This window comes from Panicum virgatum, chromosome 2K (assembly GCF_016808335.1).
Source record: "Panicum virgatum strain AP13 chromosome 2K, P.virgatum_v5, whole genome shotgun sequence".
NCBI classification, from domain to species: Eukaryota; Viridiplantae; Streptophyta; class Magnoliopsida; order Poales; family Poaceae; genus Panicum; species Panicum virgatum.
The window spans coordinates 13,676,077-13,689,363 of NC_053137.1; the positions used below are offsets into that span (position 1 = coordinate 13,676,077).

General features: G+C 44.8%; 1 protein-coding gene across 1 annotated transcript; it reads left to right on the forward strand.

Moving 5' to 3' along the window:
* The first annotated feature begins 4,278 nt into the window (after positions 1 to 4,278).
* Positions 4,279 to 5,944, forward strand: LOC120667799 (probable LRR receptor-like serine/threonine-protein kinase At3g47570). The gene is made up of 2 exons (XM_039947797.1): positions 4,279 to 4,826; positions 5,124 to 5,944. The coding sequence occupies exons 1-2, from the start codon at positions 4,326 to 4,328 to the stop codon at positions 5,571 to 5,573; spliced, it is 951 nt and encodes a 316-aa protein (XP_039803731.1). The 5' UTR covers positions 4,279 to 4,325; the 3' UTR covers positions 5,574 to 5,944.
* Positions 5,945 to 13,287: the final 7,343 nt, after the last annotated feature.

Here is a 13,287-nt window from a genome sequence, read left to right on the forward strand (position 1 = left end):
TTTTCTTCCAAGTGTGCCCTTTCCAATCAGCCGCCCCTCATGACGTGATACTGGAATCCCAATTGGGCAGAGTTCTTCCACATAGTCAACACAAAATTCAATGACCTCCTCTGTGACGTAACCCTTCGCAATGCTTCCTTCTGGACGAGCCCGATTACGAACGTATTTCTTTAGTACTGCAAAGTATCGTTCAAAAGGGAACATATTATGAAAGAAAACAGGACCGAGAATACCAATCTCTTTGACCAGGTGAACTAGAAGATGCGTCATAATATTGAAGAATGATGGAGGAAATATCATTTCAAGACTGACTAAACTTTGGACAACATCCTCTTGTAGCCTGCTTAAACTCGATGGATCGATTGCCTTCTGAGAAATTGTGTTGAGAAATGTGCATAACTTTATGATTGTTGCTCGAACATTAGATGGTAGAATACCTCTAAGTGCAATTGGAATCAATTGCGTCATCAACATGTGACAGTCATGGGACTTTACGTGTGCGAATTTCTTCTCTTTCAAGTTCAGTAGCCTCTTTATATTCGAAGAGTAGCCTGATGGGACCTTGATACTATTCAAACAGTCGAACATACTTTGCTTCTCTTCCTTACTAAGAGTGTAGCACGCAGGACCTAGATAATGACCTCCTTTATCCCTTTTTTCTGGATGTAGGGCGGCCCGTTGTTTCATACGTTGAAGATCTTGCCGCGCTTCCAATGTATCCTTTGCCTTACCGTAGACACCAAGGAAACCTAAAAGGTTCACACAAAGATTTTTTGTTAGGTGCATCACATCAATTGCGTGGCAGACGTCTAAGACTTCCCAATAAGGTAACTCCCAAAAAATACTCTTCTTCTTCCACATAGGTGCACGTCCGTCATCACTCTGCACTGATTTGCTGTTGGGTCCTTTTCCGAATACTACTTTTATATCTTTGATAATTTCAAACACCATTTTCCCACAACGGTGCCTAGGCTTGGTACGATGATCTGCCTTTCCATCGTAGTGAGCATGCCTCCTCCTTATGGGTGCTTGATCGGAAGAAATCGACGATGACCCATATACACAATCTTCCTCAGTGCTTGAGGTACATCCTGTCGGTTTCTTCTAAACAATGGGTGCATGCCCTATAACCCTTATTGGATTGTCCGGAGAGGTTACTTAGTGCTGGCCAATCGTTGGTGGTTACGAAAAGCAATGCACGCAGGTTAAAATGATCCTCTGCGTGCGCATCCCACATACGAACACCCTCATCTTTCCACAACAATAGAAGATCATCAATCAATGGTTTCAGATACACATCTATATCGTTACCGGGTTGCTTCGGGCCGGGGATAAGCACCGGCATCATAATGAATTTCCGCTTCATACACAACCAGGGAGGAAGGTTGTATATACAGAGTGTTACAGGCCAGATACTATGACCACTGCTCTGCTCACCGAAAGGATTCATGCCATCCGTACTTAATCCGAACCTTATATTCCTCGCTTCATTTGCAAATGTTGGGAATGTTCTGTCCACTTTTCTCCACTGCGACCCATCAGCGGGGTGTCTCAACATATTGTCTTGCTTACATTCTTCTTTGTGCCATCGCATCAATTTAGCATTCGTTTTGTTCATGAACAAACGTTTTAGTCGTGATATTAGAGGAAAATACCACATCACCTTGGCAGGCACCCTCTTCTTGACACGCATCCCCTCAACGTCGCCTGGATCATCTCGAGGGATCTTATACCGGCATGCGTTGCATACAGGGCATGAATCCAAATTTTCATACTCACCTCGATATAGGATGCAGTCATTAGGACAAGCATGTATCTTCTGTGCCTCTAATCCTAAAGGACAAACAACTTTTTTTGCCTCGTATGTTGTCTCTGGCAAGGTGTTACCCTCAGGGAGTAAGTTTTTAATAAGTTTTAGCAACTCCTCGAATCCCTTGTCAGACAAATTATTTGATGCCTTCCATTGCAATAATTCCAATGTGGTACCCAACTTCTTTTGGTCTTGTTTGCAATCAGGGTACAACAATGTTCTGTAGTCCTCCAACATACGCTTCAGATCTCTCGATTCCTTTTCTGTTTCGCAACCTTCCTCAGCTTCGCGCAGCATCTGACCAAGATCATCTTCTACAACGTATCCTTCAGTATCTTCTTCAGGCTCACCCATTGCAGTGTCGTTGAAAAAGGAATTATAATTGGCTGCAAAGTCAGGAATCCTGTCCTCTTCTTCTACATTATTATCCAGCTCAATTCCTCTTTCGCCATGCTTGGTCCAAACATAGTAGTTCGGCATGAAACCACTATTGAACAAGTGACTATGGATGGTTCTTGATGATGAGTAATCCTTCTCATTCTTACAGAATTTGCATGGACAACGAACGAAACCGTCATACTTGTGTTTTTCGGCCGCTTCTATGAATTCATGCACGCCATCAATGAACTCCTTTGAACGCCGATCGGCCATGTACATCCATTGCCGACTCATCTAGGTCTACAATACATTTATATACATCATTGTAGTGTACAAATAATACATTCATACTATAATAAATTTGAATTCAAATATATAATTGATAATGCTTATAACTATAATAAATAGATACTATTCACTTATCAAATAAATTAAATGATAACTGGTTCTAAAAACCAATTGCTAAGTTATGGAGAAAAATAACTAACCTTTTTTGAAAAAAAAAATCGCCTCCCCTCCCCTCACTCAGCTGCCATGAACAGTGAGTTCACGGCAGCTTGGAGAGGGGAGGGGTTGGGGTATTTATAGGCATGGCTCAAATGCACCGGTTGGTGCTCAACAAACGGTGCCAAACAAAAGGCATAGGCACCGGTTGATGTTACTAACCGGTGCCTTTGTTGTGGGCACGTGGCGGCACCGGACCATGGCAAAATCCGGTGCCATTGTCCACCCTTTAGGCACCGGTTGGTTCCACCAACCGGTACCTATTCCTCCTTGTGCTTTTGGTACCGGTTGGTGGCACTAACCGGTTCCTATATTGAAGTTTTGGTACCGGGTGATGCTTTAACCCGGTACCAAACACCTTACCTTTGATCGCCGCTGGCCAAAGGTTCCAGCTGCTTTTGCAGCCGGTACTGATGCGTGGCATTAGTACCGGTTGCAACAACAGCTGGTACATTTGGTCAAAATCTTTGGCCTGTTTTCTAGTAGTGATAGCTGCCTGATGACTAAACTTTCTAGCTGACATTGAAGTCATTTAAATGCTAGCTCAAATAATTATTAAAGATTCAAACTAAAGGTTCCCATAAAAAAAATCCATTGCTAGCAGCCAGAAGTGATAAACGTATAGTAAGAATTCTCCACGAGAAGAAAAACAAAGCGCACTACACGAAGAATCGTGTGACCCGCAATGATGTGACAGGTTGATACAAAACCCGGATCTTGTTTGGTTTAGTATCGGTAGGCCTTGGCTATATAGTAAATTTTGACCATCAATTAGGAATATTAAACAAAGTCAGTTTGCAAAACTAACTCCCCAACTCATGCGCTACTTTACGTGACAAATCTAATGAGGTCTTTTGACTGTATAATTAGAAGATGGTTATTGTAATATTGATGTAGCAAATTATGAATTAATTAGACTCATTAGATTCGTCGCGCAACGTTGCATCCATATGTGAAAAGATTTTGCAAATAAATTTCGTATAATACATCATGCATGCAAGATTCCCTTCTAGCGCTATGTGTGCTGGGATGAAAAAACAAGGGTGTCCCGACACTACAGCCAGGCAATCACTCTCAGATGAAAAAACTGGCAGGCATGCTAGATATGAACTGACAGTGACAGACTTATTAGCGGCACAGTTAAACAAACCCTCAGGACCTAAAACTTCCACCGATCCATAATCCGTTAATTAAAGTTCCTATAAAGACAGAATATTGTAGCCACCCAAGCATGTTGCTTGATCGACAACAAGAACCGATCTATATATGAACGCATAAATGCTATATCAGTCAGAGTTAGATGCCATCTCCTTCCTCTAGCTGCTGCTGTTCTCCGCCACGGCAACCACCAGTGCAAAACCATGAAACCTCTTGGACAGGCCATGACGGTGACTAGAGAGCTCTTGTGGCTTTCAAGGGAGACCTTGAGGTCACCGTTCAATGGTCATCGGCCGCCTTGCTAGACCAGTTGTCAGTTGTCAGTGCTTTCACTTCGGATTCTGATGGCAACCATGATCAATCTGAAGAGGTAGCGATTGAGATGCGTGGTGAGAAGACTTCCACCACCGGAGACTTGCACCAATACATAAGGTGAATGGCGCAGGGAAAAAATGACTAAAAGAAATCGCCAGCCATGCTACTCCACAGAATCAAATGTCTCCTCCTGCTGCTCCTCCTGCTGTTCTCTACCGCGGCAACCAACCGCGCAGGTGCAACCTTGCCTTTGTTAGGCAACGGAGGTGGCAATGAAGGAGCTCTTCTCGCTTTCAAGGCCGAGATCTCCGGTCACTCCGGCGTGCTGGCCTCCTGGAACCAGAGCACCAGCCACTGCAGCTGGGAGGGCGTCATGTGCAGCCGGAGACACCGGTGGCGGGTGGTCGCCCTGGACCTCAGCGCAGGGGGCCTGGCCGGCACCATCTCCCCGGCCATCGGCAACCTCACCTTCCTACGCTTACTCAACCTGAGCATCAACACCCTTCAAGGCGAGATCCCTCCCAGCATCGGCTCCCTCAGGCGCCTCCGGCGCATTGATCTCACCACAAACATGCTCACCGGTGTCATCCCAAGCAACATTAGCCGCTGCACCAGCCTCCGTTTGATGCGCATTGGCAGCAACAAGCGGTTGCAGGGAAGCATACCAGATGAGCCAAAGGGCCTCTAGCCTAGTGGTTAGAGGAACCTGGCGGCACCCCTCAGGTCCTGGGTTCGACTCTCCGTGGGAACGAATTTCAGGCTGAGGGTAAAAAAATCCCCTCGCTGGCCCCGGTGCCAAAGCACTGTGTGTGGACGGCCCAGGTTCCCATGGGTAACGGCCCCGGTGTCAGGGCAGGGCCAGGGTTCGGGAATTTTCTCGGTCGGCGAAGCCGAGCCTTCTTCTGAAAGTCAATACCGGTGGGGCGGTCTTTCCCCACCCGGCCGAGTTTTTTTAAACATACCAGATGAGATTGGCAACATGCCGTCACTGGTTGCACTAGGACTGTACGACAACAGCATCACAGGAACCATCCCACGGTCGTTTGGGAACCTCTCCCAGTCGATCATATTGTCCCTGTCCAATAACCATCTCGAGGGATCGATCCCAGCACGAATAGGGAACAATCCACATCTCAGGTTCCTTCAGCTTTCGAGTAACAACCTCTCAGGTTTGCTTGCTCCTTCGCTGTACAACCTATCATCTCTGAATACGCTCTCCGTGGCAGACAACAGGCTGCATGGCCGTCTGCCACCTGATCTGCGGAAAAGCCTTCCAAGCATCCAACAGTTCCTGATTGCACGGAACCTATTTTCTGGACCTTTTCCGCTGTCGCTGACTAATCTCTCCAGCCTCCAGCTTCTTGGCGTCAGACTTAACAGTTTACCGGAGTTGTTCCTTCCCAAATAGGCAGCTTGCGAAATCTTAATATGCTTTTGCTAGGTGTCAACATGTTCGAGGCAAACAATAAAGAAGAATGGGAATTTGTTTCTTCTTTGACAAATTGTAGCAGATTGCAGATGCTAGACATTCAATACAATAGGTTCGCAGGGGAACTGCCAAGTTCGGTGGCTAATTTGACCACCAATCTTCAGGTGCTACGTAGCGACACCAACTACATATCTGGTTTTATCTCGTCAGAGATTGGAAATTTGGCAAGTCTTGAGGAGATTGACTTTACCAGCAACCTGCTCACCGGGGTCATTCCTGAAAGCATAGGGAAGCTTACACAATTGACTCGGGTATTTCTTGATTCAAACAACTTGCAGGAATTATACCATTCTCCATCGGAAACCTCACAGGTTTATCTGTACTCGATGCAAGTGACAACAACTTGGAGGGGCCAATTCCACCAAGCATTGGAAATTTGACAAAAATTTCATTCCTGGCTCTATCACGCAACAACTTTACTGGCTTGATTCCAAATGAAATTATGGAGCTCTCGTCAGTCTCAATAATTCTTGATTTGTCTCACAACTTCCTGGAGGGACCAGTACCATTAGGAGTTGGTAATTTAGTAAATCTCGAACTGCTCATGCTGTCAGGAAACAAATTCTCAGGCAAGCTACCTTATACCTTAGGAAACTGCAGAGTCATGGAAATTCTCTTAATGGATGATAATTCATTGCAAGGAAGCATACCCGCCACTTCGAAGGATATAAAGGGTCTCACTCAACTGAATTTGTCAGCCAACAATCTGAATGGAAGCATCCCTGGTAGCCTAGCCAGCCTTACCAACTTGGGAGAGTTGTATCTTGCCAATAATAATTTGTCTGGAACAATCCCAGAACTGTTAGGTAATTCAGCATCACTATTCCGCCTTGATCTATTCTTCAACAATTTGCAAGGTGAAGTACCAAAAGAAGGGGTTTTCACAAATTTAACAGGATTAACAGTTGTTGGAAACAATGCATTATGTGGTGGAATACCAGAGTTGCATCTGCCAAAGTGCCCAAGCTCTAGTGCAAGAAAAAGTAAAAAAGGCATGTTGAGGTCTATTAGAAGAGTTACGCTCCGGTAGTCTCTTCCATGAAGTTTGCACGAATCTTAAAGCACCTGACATTTAATTTTATTTTTTCTCACTGGGTTTTGTTTGGGCCCAGCCCTACCCGTGCTCAATTGAGGTCCGGTCCAAGTCCAATGGCTTGTACCCAGGTTAGATTCAGCAATCGATTTATCGAGTCCGTTCTTTTTCTCGTGTCCGGCACCGGCGGCGTCGGCGGCTCCCTCTCTCAAGATCAAGGGCTGCTACTCAGGTAGTAGTCGCTGCCTGCAACGGAGGAGTCAGGTTCCGTTCTCGCGACGGCCTCGCCATTCTTCTCACCGGCGGACTGCAGCGGCGGCGGTGGCGGCTCTCCTCGATCCGGTTTCTTCGGGAGCTGTGGCGGCGGCCTCTCTGTTTCATGCATGCTCGTTTCCCTCTCCATCTCCCCCTCACAGTTGGACCCTTCGCCATTTTCCGCAGATATCCGAGTCAAGGCAGACGGAGCGGCGGCGGCTCCCTCTCCACATCGGGATTTCAAGTCCATGCTGATCCGTCCTCCACTCGTGCTCTGGTGATAGAGGCCTACACTGCGGCACCCCCAAATCATTGGCATTGGCAGCGGCTTATGAATGTTTTTGGGTTTTTCTGGACTTGTGCCATTACAATTTTCCAATTTTTAAAATATACCATTACAATTCACCTATTCTGAAATTTGCCATTACAATTCTTTAATTCTTTGAACTATGCAATTTTATACGTCTTTGATGTCTATGGACCCACTCGCAGACCTGCGTATTTTCGTATGGCCCAAAATGTCCCTGCTGCTTCTCTCCCTTCAACTCACTGATGTGTGGGGCCCACACGTCAGCTTCTTCTTCAACCTCCATTCTCCTCTTCAGTCTTCACCAGGAAGGCGAGATCCTGTTCGCCGATGGCGACGGAACCGAGGCGGAGCTCCTGGACGCGGGGAACACAGCGGCGGGCGGGAGGGTGCACGGGAAGGTCCAAAAGCCGATGTAGAGGCGCATGAGGGAGGCCGTGCACGCGAGAAGGGTGGTGTGCGGCGTGGGCGGCGAGCAGGTGGGCATCGACGAGGACGAGCGGCGCCGAGCACCAGATGCCGGCCCAGCACTCGGAGAGCACGGTGGTGTGCGCGGCGTCCCTGGCGGGGAGGCGGCCCGTCCATGGTGGGATGCGGCCACGGCGGCGGCATCTCAGAAGTATGCGGCCTTGGCGGCGGGCCCATGCGAGGGTGCTGCGGGGGAGGGGCTCTCCCGACGGGGAGCAAGCCGGCGGCGGTAGGGGGGCGGAGGTGTGGTGGAGAAGAGGAAGAAGGTTGAAGGAGAAGTTGACGTGTGGGCCCCACATATGAGTGAGTTGAAGGGAGAGAAGCAGCAGGGGCATTTTGGGCCATATGAAAATACGTAGGTCTGCCAGTGGGTCCAAAGGCATCAAAGACGTATAAAATGGCACGGTTCAAAGAATTGAAGAATTGTAATGGCAAGTTTCAAAATAGGTGAATTGTAATGGCATATTTCAAAAATTGAAAAATTATAATGGCACAAATCCAAAAAAACCCAATGTTTTTAACGTTGATGATTCTGTTATCAGGCCAAATATGCGTTCGAGTCCTATAACATCAGTTTGTATTTGTGCTCTCTGGTTCTACAACAATTATTGGTTGCTACTCATGCCATTCTGTTCAGAGATTTTAACATTGCGTTCGGCAGGCTGGAGCTGGAGCTGGAGGCTGGAGTTGGAGTGGTGTGAGAGAAAAACACTATTAAGCGATGTGAGAGAGAAATACTGTAGGGCTGGAGACTGGTGCACCAGCCGAACACAGTGTTTAAAACAGGTTGTGCTGAATTGTATAGAACTTCCATTAACAAAAATAAAATGATACATTTCGTTTGCAATGTTAATTTGCTACCTTGCAGTTTGCAGCTTCATTTATATGTACTCTTACCAGAACCAAAACATGAAAGAATGGTTGCAAAAAAAAAAAGCAAAACAAGATGCGTGTTATTACAGTGGTTAGTTTTGAGCATCAGAAAACTGTACAATCTCTGGATGAATGAACACCGGGCAAGCAAGGAAAACTTGACGTGCAGCGAGATCCTCCTGTTTTCGATATCAAGCCTTGCGCCATGGTCACCTGGGAGGTGTCCACGAGCCTTAGCATCCTCTGGGCGGCAAAGCATATGCATTTGTACAAAAGACCACGTCGACATAATCCGAACCTTCTTCCTTGATTTACCACAAAAAAAAACTTCTTCCTTGATGCGCCAAGCAGTTTGCCCGTTTCTAAAAATAGAAGAATTAAGTATCAAAGTCGCTCAATATGCTTTCTGACCCATTAAATATTTACCCAACCAGCCAACCGTACATTGACATTGAGAAAACAGGATGAGGGATCATGACAGGGATACGAACCCGGATTGCGCTGCTTCCAATTCCTTGGAACGCCGTCGTCCGGAACCGGAAGTGGCGATCACCGTGTTGAAGCCGTCCTCCACGCCTTCGAGGCCGCGATGGATCCCGGCCGTTGCAACTGCCGACGAAAGCGGACGACACGCGAGCCGCGCCGGCGCCGGCGCCGCTCCCGTAGAAAACGGATAGGAGCAGCAAGCAAGGGACGCGCGAGCGACGTACCTAGGTCCTGGACTTGGACCGGGCCTCAATTGGGTACGGGTAGGGCTGGGCCCAAACAGTACCCAGGTGGGAAAAATTAAAATTAATTGTTTTGCTGCTTTAAGATTCGTGCAAACTTCGTGGAAGGGACCATCCCAACAGCAGGAGCTCTCCTGCTCTCACTTTTTGTTGTTTGGGCTGCTGGATTTCTTTACAGAAAGTTCAAGACAGCAACGAAAAAAGAAATACCACCACAATTCACAGAGACCGAGCTTCCAATAGTTCCGTACAATGATATACTAAATGGAACAGATGGATTTTCAGAAGCAAATGTCCTTGGGAAGGGAAGATATGGTACAGTATACAGAGGCACTATAGAGAATCGAGCCATTGCCGTAGCTGTTAAGGTGTTCAATCTCCAGGTATCAGGATCATATAAAAGCTTCCAGACTGAATGTGAGGCATTGAGAAGAGTGAGGCACCGCTGCCTTGTAAAGATCGTTACATGTTGTTCAAGCATCGACCACCAGGGTCAAGACTTCAGAGCAATAGTCTTTGAGTTCATGGCTAACGGCAGTTTAGACAGTTGGATGCACTCAAATTTTGATAGCCAAAATGGACAAAGAGCACTCAGCTTGTCACAGAGGTTAGATATCGCAGCAGACATCGTGGATGCTTTGGACTATCTTCACAATGGTTGCCAGCCACCGGTCATTCATTGAGTACCTATACTAAAGTGCCAAGATTTGGTGAAAGCCTAGGGGCCCAAGTCACTGTAGAACAGCTATATTAAATACCTGGGAAAAAAACATATAAGGAAACGACGACTCTAGAGAAACCAAATGTCCGGGCCCCAAGTCACTGTAGAAGGACTGCAACATGTACCTGCTGGGTCCAACAAAGAAACGAAGCCTCCAGAGATACCAAAACTACGACCAGGCCATTCTACAAGTTCTCAACACTTCCCACCGACATAAGGTAAAAACTAAAAAAAAAGGATAAAAGGAGTATCAGACTTCGCATCCCATCCCTTTGTTCCTGTTCTCCTCCTTCGTCGAGCTCGATCTCAAACAGCCAGCATCGCCGTCGCTTTCGTGAAGGGTCCCCCTCACAACCACTTGCTATTTGCGTCACCGAATCTGTATACATCTCCACCCATCCACCAAACGGAACCAAGGTAAATACTCTCTCTCTCTTCTTCATCCCTTCCAAAACAATACTGCCACGCTGCGCAAACCAAGCAGTATGAACCACAAGCAAAAAACTCCTCTGGCGCACCTTCTTGGCTGTCCCAAGCTTCTGTCCCTCTCTTCTCCTCTCTCTCTCTCTGAAGCTCTATAGCTGTCCAATAAGGAATACTGTCCCCTAGCAGTGGGTTATAGCTGTCCCCCAGTCTCAATCCCACATACAAGCTTCTTCCCGTTTCCCATCTTTGTCTGTAGCTGAACCTGGTAGAAGCAAAATTAGACCATCAGCCAATCATTCCACCAGAATCCACTGTGCCTAATTTGTTTAGTCGTTGCCAAGTTGCAATTCAATAGCTATATATTCATGTTACATATTCCTGACTGATATAGAATCAAATATGTTATTGCCTAATTAAGAAAACATCGACAGTAACATTTCATCATATCATTATGTGACATCAACATTATTAATATATATTCTACATCTTCGTATTTAACTTCCACAAATTATTTTGGTACATGGCAATTTTGTTTCCTTAACTTTATGCAATAGCATTACACAAGAAAGCAGAATTTTCACCACATACCACTCCAAGGATGCTGTACATCAATCAGTCACGAAAAAGAGATGCTACAAATAATAATTCTGAATCAGAAACTTCTAATATATCTTCAATTTCTTATTCAGGTATGGATTGAACATTTCAGCCTTTCTTTTTACCTATTACTTCAATTCCTTTCTTCTCAAATTTAAATAACCATGCGATACATCAACATTTTTACAGCAAATGGATCAAGGTCATATGACAAACATCCACAATACCATCAACATCGAACAGGTCAATGCTATGACATCCAAAATTTGTTCAGCTACAAAACAACAGCTAAATAATTAAAATTTCTTTGATACAGGAGAATTTTTCTATATTTATCCCAAAGTACCTTCATATATTGCTACTCAAAATCGTGCTAAAAGGAGACGTATCAACAAGTACAAAGCACTAGCACGACAAGGTACCATCTCTCCATAATAGACGACATCCAAGTTACCTTCCATCAAATATATTGTACTTACTTCCTTTTGTTTCATCCATTATGACAACAGTGAGCGAATCATCATTATCATCACTACAACAGTTGTTTCCATCATACAGGGAATTCATATCTTTCCTAAAAGGTAATTTAAATTACCTCGCTTTTCCTTATCATTAACTTGTGATTAATTGCATTACGAGTGCCATCTATTTCTTTTCCGCCAACTGCATAACAGAGATATACAAAGGCAAATCTTATTATGGAGGACCAGATTACGAATGCACGAAATGTGGCTCTATATTCTGGTACCAGGAACGTGTTGTGTACCTCAGTGCACAGAATAGAATTATTTACAATCTCTGTTGCCGAGGCGGCAAAGTATCACTACCAGCCTTTCAACCACGACCACCTCTGCTTCAGGAACTTATTACATTCAACGGTGGACCAAGAGCCAATAAATTCATGCACCATATAAGGCAATACAATTCGGTTTTTGCTTTTACATCTTTGGGAGTTCACATTGATAGAAGCATAAACACGGGAAATGGACCTTATGTCTTCCGTATCAATGGAGTTGTACATCACCGCATAGGATTCTTATTACCTGAACCAGGAAATCGACCTGAATATGCCCAACTTTATATCTATGACACAGAACATGAGGTATCTAACAGATTGGGCATACTAAGAAATGATGATTCTTCCAATGATCTTGATCCAAATATTGTTGCTGATATCATCAAAATGTTAGATACTTATAATCCATTAGTACAGAAATTTAGAATGGCTCGTGACAGGTTATTATCTCCTAATGCCCCCAACATATCAATCAAACTAATTGGGACACAGACAACACATGGAGACAGATATAGCCTACCTACTGCTTCTGAACTAGCAGCTTTAATAGTGGGAAATTCTGACTCTGGAGTTGGTGAATTTGATATAATTGTCGAGAGCTGTAGCGGCCAGTTCAAGCAGATATATCCCACACATCCTGCATTAATGGCTCTGCAGTATCCTCTCCTATTTCCATATGGTGAAATGGGTTTCCAATTAGGCATCAAATATAAACAAATTGGTAATGAGCCACTAAAGGGGCGTGAAAATGTTACAATGCTTGAATATTACTCCTACTACGAGCATTACAGGAAAAATGAGCCTAATCCATACACATGTTGTGGTCGCTTATCTGACCAAGCATGTGTAAACACCTATTCCTGCATCGAAAGTGAACGATTGACATATCATTTTTTCCACCAATCTGAATTACGATCTGAAACATATCAAGGAATAACAGAAGCTATTAGCAAAGGTGCAACATTAGGCAAACATGTAGGTGTCAAAAGGATATTACCTTCAAGCTTTGTTGGCTCAAAACGCTATTTAATTCAAAACTACCATGATTCCATGGCAATATGCCGTGTATACGGTGCTCCCAAATATTTCGTCACTTATACCTGCAACAGTAACTGGCCTGAAATAATAAAAGCTCTTCGATGTGAACCAGGACAGAAGCCACATGACAGAAATGACATTATTGTCCGAGTATTCCATATGAAACTGCATGAACTCCTAGACGATATTAAAGAAGGCATTGTCTTCGGACCTATCATAGGAGGTAATTATCTAACTAATATTTTCTCTCATTGTTAATCTATTTGTTTAGTTACTTCTGTACATTAAATAACATTATTCATTCCTCCAGTTATGCATACGAATGAATTCCAAAAAAGAGGGCTTCCTCATTCACATATACTTACATGGGTAGCACATAATAATCCTGAGT

Excerpts from the sequence above, each read along its gene's own strand:
- LOC120667799 (XM_039947797.1), top strand. The coding sequence starts at position 4,326 with ATGCTACTCCACAGAATCAAATGTCTCCTCCTGCTGCTCCTCCTGCTG. Across the intron at positions 4,827-5,123 it reads ACAAGCGGTTGCAGGGAAGC|ATACCAGATGAGATTGGCAA; the intron begins ATACCAGATGAG and ends GTTTTTTTAAAC.